At 34.7% G+C, this 12,758-nt stretch overlaps 1 protein-coding gene across 6 annotated transcripts in view; it reads left to right on the top strand.

Moving 5' to 3' along the window:
• Window positions 1–12,758, top strand: part of ARID4B (AT-rich interaction domain 4B) — a 140,085-nt gene that overhangs the window by 96,398 nt on the left and 30,929 nt on the right. For 3 of the 6 annotated variants that reach the window (XM_069571573.1, XM_069571572.1, XM_069571578.1), the window contains exon 17: window positions 4,577–4,831. The exons of 2 other annotated variants lie outside the window; for them this stretch is intronic. In XM_069571573.1, the coding sequence (XP_069427674.1) occupies window positions 4,577–4,831 (255 nt within the window). The remainder of the gene's footprint in view (window positions 1–4,576; window positions 4,832–12,758) is intronic. One more of the 6 variants, XM_069571574.1, reaches the window with a different exon arrangement.

Genomic DNA, 12,758 nt, shown 5'->3' with positions numbered 1-12,758 from the left:
AATGTGATTGACAAAATAAATAATTGATAATAAATAAATAATTTTAATTTATATTTATTATGCAGATAGCATTTGGCTCCTTCAGAGACCCTACTAATGCAAATTTGTAGAAAAAGATCATATTTCTGATCCATTATTCTTGCTCTCATCATGGAAATTAATGAACTCTTGAGCTAGAGAAAAACAGTTCTTACTGCATTAGCCCCTGCTTCATAACTAGATAATACAAATTTGGGAAGATGTCTTTCTCCAGTGTTCTGTAGATGGTATGTTGGGTATAGATTTTGAGAGTTGTAATCATTTTTTAAGCAAAAAATAAGAATGGAAAAGTGCTAGTACTTAGTTTATAAAATTGTTATATTGCATTTTATATGATAGTAGCATTTACTTGGTTTGGTCAATTTGAGAATTATTTAGCAATGTATCAAGGATATCTATACTGACAGTGGACCCTGCATTTTATAGGTGATTTTCGGCATTTCATCTTGTTTCTGAGGCTTTAAAAAAAGCTAAACATCCCCATTGTTAATGATTCTTCTAAATAAGTACAACTATATATTTTTTTATCATTTTCGTATTTTCTAAAATTTGGCCACAGCATGCAGACAAGCAAGGAAGAGGAAAAAATGATGCTTAGATGACTATAGTAAAATGTGTTTATTACACTTTGTAATATATATGTCTCTCTGTGTACAAATGTGTATTTCAAGTACTCCTTAGTGATACTGGAAATTATTTCTACTTTTAAGAAACTTAGTAAGTATCTTTTTGCTTAAAATCTCTTGCTCATTTTGGTGGTGGTTGGTGATTTAATCACTAAGTTGTGTCCGACTCTTATGACCCCATGGCTGCAGCCCACCAGGCTCCTCTGTCCATGGGATTCTCCAGGCAAGAATACTGGAGTGGGTTGCCATTTCCTCCTCCAGGGCATCTTCCCGACCCAGGGATTGAACTCCTGTCTCCTGCATTGCAGGCATATTCTTTACTGACTGAGCCATTTTAGTGTTCTTCTAAAATTTTGACCACAACATGGAAATAAACATGGAAAAAGGAAACAAAACTGGCTTTAAATGAATATAGTTTAAGTGTTTATGATACTTAGTTATGTTTCTGTGTGTGTTAAATGTATATTTGAAGCACTCTTGCTACTACTTGAAGACTATGTCAGCTATTAAGAAATTTAGTAAGGATTCAGCTTCTTGCCTAAAAATCTGATTTATAAATATGTATCTATTTCTGGAGCATTTACTGTGTGAAAAGCCCTGTAATAAGCCTATATTTTCTCTTTGTGACTAATAATTATCTTAATTTTTCACATTGGTACTTCAGCTTATTTTATGGTATAAACTATTTTGTGGATGTTTTGAATTCTTCAGCTGTATGGCTTATGTATTCATTAAATTTTTAACATTTCCATACACTTTTTTTAAAATTTAAGTTTTTATTTCTGACTGCATCAGGTCTTAGTTGTGGCACCCAGGCTTCTCTCTAGCTGCAGTGCCTGGGCTCCAGAGCTCGGGCTCCGCCCCGTGGCATGTGGGGTCTCAGTTCCCTGACCAGGGATTGAACCTGCGTTGCCCGTACTGCAAGGTAGATTCTTAACCGCTGGACAACCAGGAAAATTCCTATGGCTTTTTATTTACTGCAGATATTTATAAATGTATCATACCATAAACAAATTTTCCTGATATGGCTGCTGTAGAAAATTTATGGGTTAGAAATATCCAACTGATCTCTGGATTTTATTAGATCAGTACAACAGAAAATTTTGTGATTGTGAAGAATTAACATATAAATATTTATCTAGTATATAAACTCTCTTAAGTAATTAGCTGGTACAAGAACTTTCAGTGTCCTTCCTTTGTAGTTCAGTTGTGTAAGATTAAATAATTGAATTTATGTAAAATGTTTGGTTCAGTGCCTGGCCCGTAGCAGGTACTAATAACCTATAATAGTTATTTTGGTCTTAATTTTGGTCCATTGTAAGTAAGGAATGTGACATCAAACTTGGGAAATTTGATTATTTGTGAGTTCAGATGAAAAAGTCCTCGTGGATACATTTGGTTTCCCAAAATGTAAAAGATAACTCATGTAATGTGTGTGTGTTGTGTTTATGTTTTTGTGTAATACATACATCTGCTTAGTATACCAGCTACATTTTATACTTTGAAAGGCTCTCTTTCTTGACATTCTGTGTTCTTTTTGATGTATCTACCTCTGATTTTTGCCACTGAGAAGAGAAGGAGGGGGAGAATATTTGGTTCGGCTGATGGCCAGTAATTGTGTTGTTTGCCTCTTTGTAGTTCAGTGTGTTATTGAGTGACTCATTTGATTTGTGTCTGAGGTTGACATTAAATGAGAAATTCTAATTTTTAATTTTTGATTGCTTTTAAAAATTAATACAGAGTATTAGGTTTTTATTCCAGATTACATAAAAGATTGCCCTGGCTACCACTGAAAGTAGGATTGTGCTAGCTATTATTGGTGTTTGCCGGTTGTGTTCAGTGCTACGTGTGCGTGTGTGCTCAATCGCACAGTCGTGTCTGACTCTTTGCGACCCCATGGACTATAGCCCACCAGGCTCCTCTGTCCATGGGATTCTCCAGGCAAGAATACTGGAATGGGTTGCCGTTTCCTCCTCCAGGGGATCTTTCCCAACCCAGGGACTGAATCTGTGTCTCCTGCCTTGGCAGGTAGATTCTTTACCCTTGAGCCACCAGGGAAGCCCTCAGTCCTATATGGTTTTTTAATGAACAGTTTCAAGTTAGTTTTTGTTTAAAACATTTTAAACTTTTAATCATCTATATCTCTTTTATGTTTTCTATAATGATTCTGAGATGCATGATAAATCTCTTTGGTGTATGATCCGTCTTTGTTGTATCTACCAGAATATGCTTCCTTTTCTCCCTGATGAGCAATGATACAATCTTCTGATTAAACAAGTAGTATTCTTTCAGAAAAAGCCTTACTGGTTAATTTTACATATGTTTATTACGTATACATAAATCAGTTAAGTTGTTAATAGTTTATCTGATAGTTTCTTAGATATTTCAGGCTTTCTGATAATTTCTTAGCTATTTCAGCTTTACTTACAATTTTTTCATTATAGAAATGTTAATAGATTTTCAGTAGTAGAATTCATATTTTTTGTCTCAGGTTACAGCTGGATTCATTTAATTTTTAAGTACCAATTTGACTATAAACAAGTCTTTAAAATAGGAGTAATTCTTAAGAATCTTTGTAGACTTTGTGATGCATTTCAGAGAAAATTGACTCATTTGGTACTTTTGTGAACTCAGACTTAATTTCATAAGTGTATTAAGCTTCCCTTCATCCCTGCTGCCTCACTGTATAGAAGGAATAAAAAAGCCCTACAGTTCTAGTTGTGACAGTATTTCTAGTTTATTTTTTGTTGCCTACATAATTGCATAATTAGGAATGATAAAGTATGTTATTGCTAAAAAAGTTTGCATAAAAGAATTTAAAACTAAAATTATTAGTGGAGGAAGATTTTTTTATCTACATACTATGCCCATTAACTTTTAAGGGTTAGTTACTTAGCTGTCTTATGGTTCTATTTTATGACATTTATTCATTTGTCAGCTATAAAGTGATGGATTCTTTTTGAGAGCAAACTGTTGTAATAAGGATAGACATACTGCAGAGTAAATAATTGAAGTTTTTTAAAAATAAATCTAGTGCATGGAAAATTTATAATTTAAGATTTTCCCCCAATTTATTGAATACAAATTTGTGATCAATATAAAATGAATATGATTGTTTTAGAAAGCACGTGATATTGAGAAGACCAGAATTGTTGCGTTGCTGCTTCTAGAATGCAAATGACTTTCAGTTTCATATTTGCAACTGGTCTCTCATATGCCTGTTTCTTCAGAACTTTAAAGTTGAGAGAATTGGTAGAAGAGGACTTTTGGTAAATATGGAGAAAAGAGAGCAGAAATTGTGTTGAAGTTTAGAAGAATAGAAAAAACTTGATGCGATTTTAATGTGAACTTAGTAGGATATTCCTATAAAAGGTGAAGCAATATTTCATTTAATACAACTTCAGAAAATCTGGTTGAAATTATTTTAATTATTAAAACTAGCCATTGGCTAGTAAAAATTTGTTTAAACTTTTATCTGGAGGTTGGAAATATTTGAATGAAATTTATTTTTTAGTCAGAAAATGGCTATGAGTTACGATGATTTTTGTTTTTGTTAACTGAGTTGTAAAGAAATTCTACAATAAAACATGAGGAAAATGTTAGCGTCGACCTTACTAGCTAGTTTCTTGCTGTTCAGCACAACTTCTGTTCTTCTGCCTGTTGGACATTTTCTTTCAATACACTTACTTTTCAGTTTTCATTTTCTCTGAATATATCTTTCTGTAATCATCCATGGCCATCTCATACAGGTTTAGTTTTTAATATTGAATTGAAACTCAGAGAATATCATACGCTTGGAACCTGCTGTTCCCGGAACAATCACAGCCACGATTTTTATCAATTTATGTGGTTTGGAACTGAAAAGCTTATGAAGTGTCTTTTATTAACTGCAGTTTTTTAAACCTTTCAAGAGATGAAACGAATAAAGAGGAAGAGGAAGATGATGAAGAAGTAGAGGAGGAGGAGGAGGAGGAGGAGGAAGAGGATGAAGAGGATGATGACAACAATGAGGAAGAGGAGTTTGAGTGCTATCCACCAGGCATGAAAGTCCAAGTGCGGTATGGACGAGGGAAAAATCAAAAAATGTATGAAGCTAGTATTAAAGATTCTGATGTCGAAGGTGGAGAGGTCCTTTACTTGGTGCATTACTGCGGATGGAATGTGAGGTAACTTGAGTTTTAGCTAGTGATTACTACCTAAAAAATCTTGTACAGTAATTTTCTATTTTAAAATTTAACGAATTATAGATTTATTAGTATTCCAATTGAGGTCATAGTATACCATATAAAAAACATGGAGTTTTGACTTGTAAATACCTCTTTCAGTGACTTCCTACTTACTGTTTTCAATACTTTAGTCTAGAAAACTAAAGTCTGTGTAGTTGATTTTAATTTTATGCATGTAGATTAATAGGGGCAACATTGTTGGTAAAATGATAGAAAAATTTCTTTAAAAGTTAAAAGGGATTTAAGCTTCTTGAGGTCTACAAGCCAATTATGAGGCTTCTGGCTCTCTTGCATTTTCATCTACCTTTCCACGGTAACCTCTTGTTTCCTTCTTAAATCATCCCATTTTCTTGCCTTTAGTAGGCAGGATTTTAAAGTTGCGATTTCTTAGGAAGCTTTAGCTATTTCAGGAAGACCTTATATCTGCATTGGCAGCTCTTGCATGACATCTTGTTCAGAACCCTCAGAAATTAATTTTTATGTTTGAAACAATGATTGAAATATGAGCAAATCTGCTTGACTGAAATAGGGTGCATGGTCCAACTCTACTCACCTAGGGAACTGAAAAGCAGGACTGAGTTTTCTTCTTATACAAGTTTCCTTTGGTAATATCTGAATTTTATCCAAAGTTGGCAAGCTCGTTTTGGGATCTGAGCATCTAGATATCTTTAAGAAAAACCTTATTTATTTTGGAATGTCTGATACTGTATTTGAAGTAGCCTGTGATAAGAGTTGTAGCTTTTGAAAAGATTGCCATCTTAGTTTTCAGTGGTGGTGTCATGGTGTACCTAGTGTTTTCAAGGAGGAATACAGTTCTCATGATTTCTGTTTACATTGTATTCTGTGGTTTGGAATGTGATTAAGAAAAGATCATCTCCAGAGTGTCTGTTTCTTAAAAAAATACACTCTCTGTTTCTTAAAAGTACAATTTGTGTTGTCTTTTTGCAGCAGTAGGAAGCTTTGGAAGCATGTCTAATCTGATTACCTTTCCTAACTTGAGAATAGTACAGTTCTGTTCCATTCTGAAGCTTGGAAGAAAATAGCACTTAAGTCATAAGGAAATGTGTAGGAGTTTTGTTTGGGACTTTTTCCCTTTATTACTTCTAACCAGAAAGATTAACAAAGTTTTGGATTTTAAGAATACCTATCAGTATTGTTCTTATGAAACATAAGCTTCTCCAGATACCACTTTTTAACACTGTGTGTAATTTATCCTTTTGGCTATCGGTTCTTGTGCTGTCTCTGTGGTGCATGACTTTGCTCACCTGAAGGGCTATTAGTATCATGTTCAGACGAAGATACTTGAGATTACAGAGCTGCTATCAGAATATTTTGCTGTCTGTAATATTTAATCATTTTGATTTTATTAAATATAGATGTAGAGGGAGTTCCACTTTGACCCAGGATGTAAATGTTAAATATGTTAGTTTAAAATTAGGAAGGAAAAATTGTATCAGTGAAAATTAACAACTATTATGTAAGGCCCACAAGATAGATAATCTGAGATACATCATCTTGTATGTTTTTTTGTTTGTTTCCAGTTCTTTCCTTCTAGTTATTCTGCTAGGTTATATAATGAGGCAGTTTTCCTAGTAGTCTTTATAAAATGCTTTAATTCTGTGACTAGTGGGTAGAATTTAAGCATTCTCCAAGTTTAACTGTAACACAGACTTGATTATTTTCTGTTAATTATCTCATTAAATAGAGGCATAGATAAAATTGAAACATTCATGAAATTATTCTGCAGTTAAGTTACAACTTTGTTTTGTCAAGAAAAGATTCAATAAAGGAAAGAGTAATCCTATCGTAGGAGCACCTGGATTTTAGAGGAGAGAAAGAATGTTTGGTGCTTGTGCTTTGAAGTAGATGGAGGGTTGGATAGAGAAAGGGAAGATTTTAAATTGAGGCATTCAAGTTGTTAATAACATAGAAAAGCAAAATGAGACCTAGTCCAACAAGACAAACTTGAATTAATGAGAAGGATGTCATCTACTCCTGACAACTGATGCATTTGTATGGTACGAACTTTCAAAAGAAGAAAACTTACCGTCTTGATGAAGACCTGTAGAGTGGATGTCTACAGACTCCAGCATCACAGAGAAAGCAATTGTACTTCAGTAGATTAAGCAGTTATTTTTTTATAGTCCCTGTTCTAGTATTTCCATTTCTCTCTGGAATAATAAATACCCAAAGAGTCTGTCTTATTGATGAATAAGAAATTGTGAGTTTTGCTGCTCTTTTACATCTGAAGCTAATCTGATGAGGACCTCAACAAATCCTCATCAGCTCTACAACTGTCTTCCTGTTACTTGGGAGAGCTCCAGCTTGATTTCTGAATTTAAACTTGAGTTGTGCAATTAGAAGTGAAGATTTATGCATGAAGTTTCATGAAAATAGTTTTATTTTCACTGGCAGTCATTCATTACAGTAGCAATTTAGGAAATTTCGTATGGAGCTGTTTGAGTTTTGTTTGATAGGAAACATTTTCCAGAAAGCAGATTTTTCTTAAGAAAAATAATATCTATCTTAGTTAGAAAAATACTGTTTTCTTATGATTTCTACATTTTTCTTTTTTATGAAGTTCTATATAAACCTTTATGTTAATTTTCATTTATACCCCTATTTCATAACTGAAAATGTCGCTTTTTTTTTTTTTGACATAAGATAGTGTTTGGGCCAGTTTGTTTTTAACTACTACAATGAGAAAAAAAAACATTTTAATGTACTCACATCAGATTTATGAGAAATAGCCAGAATTCTGATCATTGCTTCAGTGCTAAGTTACTTGAGTTGTGTGAGACCCTTTGTGAGCCCACAGACTGACTGTAGCCCACCAGGTTCTCTGTCCATGGGATTCTCCAGGCAGGAATACTGTGGTGGCTTGTCATTCCCTCTTCCAGGGGATCTTCCTGACCTAGGGATCCAACCTCAGTCTCTTAATGTCTCCTGCACTGGCAGCAAGGTTCTTTACCACTAGCGCCACCTGGGAAGCCCAAAATGGTAAAACATAGCTACAGAATTTTTCAGCTGTGATGACCATATGTAAGGCTGCTGTCCAGTGCTATATGGTCTTTACTATTTCACCACATGCTTGTTTACAGAATTTTAAAAACATCCAAAAATCGCATTCAATGGGAAAATACATAAAAGAAAGATAAGATCACTTTTTTGTATTGTAGTGTTCTCTTTTAGTCTTTTAAAAAATATATCTCCATACGTTAAAAAACTTAGTCATACGTCAGTAATTTTAATAGTAGGCTGTCTGTTAATTCGTTTTAATTTCTCAGTGATGTTTATATTATTAGGTATTTTTAGTATGTTTATATTTTATTGTTAGACACTTTTAGTTCTATTAGCTAATTGATCCTTTCCACTCTCAGGTTTCTAGGTCGTACCATAAAATATGGGGTTGATGTTTGAAAATAAACAGTTTGGAATTCACTGGCCATAACTTTGAGTGTGTTGGATTTATCTTTGTTCAATAGCAAATAGCCTTGTTCAGTAATATTTACAACCTTGTGTGTTAGAACTATCTAGACTGCTTGGCATGGGATTTAAAATACATCAGTATTCTGTCATGTATTGGTGCTGATTTATTTTTCTCCATTTCCACCTTGACTTTCTATAACCATGGATTTCGGAATTTGACTAGAGAATTTATTTTTTATGTTGATGATTACCAACTACATTAAAGAATACCTCAACTAAAAATAAGAGACACTGTAAATTTCAGCTGTAACTCAAATAGCAAGTCAGTTCTAGTCCATATTATGTCACAGAAAACTGAGAATAAGGTAAATTATTCTTGAATATATTACTTGAAATGAAAAGGTGTTTCATTTTAAAAATACCATATTTTTCTAAGCAAATTAGCACTTCCTTGGAGGGAATAGGTGGAGTAAAAGGCTTTCAGAAACCAGTTGGTTTAATCACATTTTTGTGAGCATGCACCCACTGTTTATCAAACATGTTTCTTTATTTGGCAAACATAAGTGCAACATCTGTGAGCCAATATTGCGCTTTGCATTAAAGGTACAAAGAAATATTCCCTATTGAGGCATTTGTCCAGGTGAGGGAAGTACCCCACCAGGATTCACAACCCCCAATGCCCTCAGCCTCTCCTTCTGTTGCTTACATTCTTCAATCATTTCTTATAACTTTTTTATACCCCCATATTCTTCTGTTGCTCTTATGTTGCTTTGCAACACCTGCTTGACAGAACCGCAAGAATCCTGATTAAATCTAACACTCCTCCTCCTCGCCTGCACCTGTGCAGTTGATCAACAACCACAGTGACTGGTCTTGTTTTAAATTTATGACTGTGAACCTCAAGTGGGCACTGTTTGTCCTCCCTCCGTGCCCTTCCTACTGTCTCAGACTGTTTTATTTTTTAATGGCATAATCTTTAATTATTACTATAATTTTTGTTGGTATCATTAACATGTAATTATATTCAGGTGTACAATAACAGCACTTTGATATTTGTGTACAGTAATGATCACTGCAGTAAGTGTAATTCAGTCACATCCATCACTGTACATAGTCACAGAAATCTTTCTTTTTCAATATTTCTTCCCTCCTCCAAGCCCCGGCAACTCTCTCCATCCCCACTTTCAGCTGGTGACCTCATTGAAAAATTGAAAGAAGAAAATTTCTACAGAATTCCACTACATGACCTTCTTACCTATATATGCTGCCATATTTAATGCCTTCTCATCTTTCTCTTTAGGTGAACAAGCATGCTTCTATCTAAAACTCATCTTCTAACTGCTATATCTTCTGCCAAAATCAGAGTTATGGGCCCAGAAATTCTCCTCTTTTTTCTGTATATTTTGAGTTTCTTGTTCTCTTCTAAACCATTCCCATCTGTATATAGACCTGCAGTTACTTCTTTCATCTCAAAGAACACGCCTTTGAACTTACCCTGCGTTTTCTACTGTGCTGTTTCTTTGCTCCATTTCCATCTGGCAAAAATGATTTGAGTTACTTACACTTGTTATCCACTTTTTCTATTGTTTTTGTGTAAACCCAACCCAGTAAGGCTCATGCCACCCTGCACCTCCAGAGCTGTCAACTGTTCAGCCTTATTTCTTAACTTCTTACTTGCCTTACCTGTGTAACTGACCCAGTTGATCACTCTTTCTGTGATACTTTTTACATGAGTTCCAGCTGCTACAGCTGCAGTTACTTTTCTTGTTTATTTTTCTTTTCTGCCTTTCTCAAAATTAAAAAACCACTTCTCAGTTATTTTATCTTTTCTATCTTATTTCTTATCTTTATGTGTTTTCTCTCTTTTAATTGTTCTCTTCTTTTATTCTTCTGGTATACACTTTAACTTAATTTACACTGTATTTCTGTTTTTCCAATTCTGATTTGAGTCACATTTTTGATGTTGAATTTTTTTTTTAAATTTTTTGTTTTGCCCATTTTTGAATTGGTTGTTTTTTTGTTGGTGTTAAAGAGTTGTCAGAGTTCTCTATGTATTCTGTATACTAATCCCTTATCAGACATGGAATTTGCATATATTTTCTCCTGTGAACCCACAGAATTGTCTTTTCACCCTTGGTATTGTCATTTGCTGTACAGAAGTTTTTAATTTTGATAAAGTCCAATTTGTCTGTTTTTTTTTCTGTGTTGCTCATGCTTTTGGTTTGTATCCTAGAAAACATCGCCAAGTTCAGTGTTATGAAAATGTCCCCATTTTCTTATGAGAGTTTTATAGTTTTAGCTTTAATATTTAGCATTTTGGTCCATCTTGCATTAATTTTTATCTTTGATGTGGTATTCAGCTTTTTTAGTGACCTCTTTGGGTCTCACACAGAGCCCATCTCCTGATTTGCAGATAACATGGGGTTGAGAGTTAGAGACTCGGATAGACTGGAAGTGCCCACTCCTGTGGCCTCCCACTCCTGTGACTTTCCTGCCACTCCATGTTAACCTAAAGAGCTGTAAGTGAAGGCCATTTGACAGTGGTCTCCAAGTAAATATCTGTCCGTCTGTTGTAAGGAGAGAAAGGGAACATGGCCCATACCTTTGTCTCTAAGCCTCCTTACCCTCTGCGCACGGCTCCTCTTATGTGCCCTTCTTCATTTAACTTCACTTTATACCTCACTGCCATCTCCAAACTCTTGTCTCTATAAACCCTTGTCCTAGCCTGTTCACTTACGTTTATGATCCAAAGCATTAAAATGGAAAACTACTATGGAAGTCAAGGGCTATATGTTACTGCTCATGTGAAAAATTGTTTTGCACCATGTAAAATGCTTTATATTAGACAGTCCTTCATGTAGAGAAATTTAAATGAAAGCTTATAAGCAGTGAGTAAAGTGAACATAAATATAATTTCTCTTTAGAAAAATGACTTTTGAGTTGGTTAGCTTTTCAGCGCAAGTGAAAGTAAACATTTCCTTTGTGAAAAAGATGAGTAAACTCAGGCATTTTTGCACTCAAATGGCTTTTCTCTCTCTCGGAGTGCTTATTTAACTGGACCTGTTCCATCAGTATTTATTATAGATTGATAGGTACATTTACTGTAAACCATTAACTTGGACCTGTTCCATTTCATAGGTTTATAGATTGGCAGGTACATCAATATGTTTGTCTAAATGTGCACAAAAATACTAACCCCCTAAACTTATCAAATATTCATAAAACAAACTTTGGGGATTCTTTTAGAAGTCAGTAGCTGCATCACAACATACAATGAATGCCAGAGTTGTTAACCATTAACAGTGATCTTTATAGTCCTGGTACAATGTTCTGTGATGTGTTGTTAACATTATATTCTACCTCTGCCTGAAGACCTTTGTTTCATTTTACACAGTTAAATTTTCTAGGAAAACAGATCTGTAGTATTGTAACGCCATTCTCTTATACTGTTTATGTCTTTAATATTGATGATGTGATAATGTTAGTGTTTCCATCATTCTTCTTTTCTCTATTATGATGAAACCATTCCTGCTTTTTTTGGTGTGACTTGAACAGTGTTACCTGGGGTGGAAATATGAAATGTTAAGAGCATGCTTAGAATTTTATTTTTTTCAACACTGTGCTTTTATTTTTGTTTTGTTTTATCTTTCTAAGTTTATTCTTAAACTTTTTTGGCTGCGCAGGCTCTGCATTGTTGTGCACGGGCTTTCTCTCGTTGTGGTCAGCGGGGTTTACTGCAGTTGCGGGCGCAGGCTTCTCACTGTGGTGGCCTCTCTTGTTGCAGAGCACAGGCTCCAGGGCTCATGGGCTCAGTAGCCGCATCACTCGGGCTCCGGAGCTCAGACTCGGCAGCTGTGCCGCACAGGCTCAGTTGCTGTGTAGCATGTGGGATCTTCCCGGACCAGGGATCAAACCCATGTCCCTGCATTGCAAGGCAGATTGTGAGTCACTGTATCATCAGGGGAGCCCTGTTTTAAAGTTCATGACTAAAGGCATTAAACAGTACTCAGTAGGTCTCTTTATAAATTTTGCTTTAGGTACTTTTTCACATTAAAAATAAATGTCTAAATAGAGATTATTATAGAAAATTCACAAAGTAGGTAACCTGGTTAAATTGCTTGTAAAGTTTGTAATTGATAACTAGTGCTGCTTTTCTCATAACTTGGTCTTTTTTTCTCTTACAACAGATTTCCCCCCATATTTTCTTACCCAGTTTAAGTGGGGAAATTCCTTTCCATCCTAAGAGGGCCTAAATTTTCATCTCAGATGTGAGGTTTTTAAAGCTAAGTTAGTTTTATGATGTATGTTATCTTTTTTGCATATAGATAGGCAAGATACAAAATACATAATTGTTCAGCAGTTGCTAAATGAGTCTCTCCTTTATAGAAAAAGTACAAATGATTTTAATACTTCACTTAAATTAATGGTTGGTTACTAG

Source organism: Ovis canadensis, chromosome 25 (assembly GCF_042477335.2).
Source record: "Ovis canadensis isolate MfBH-ARS-UI-01 breed Bighorn chromosome 25, ARS-UI_OviCan_v2, whole genome shotgun sequence".
Taxonomy (NCBI): Eukaryota; Metazoa; Chordata; class Mammalia; order Artiodactyla; family Bovidae; genus Ovis; species Ovis canadensis.
This window is presented reverse-complemented; position numbering and strand designations above follow the sequence as displayed.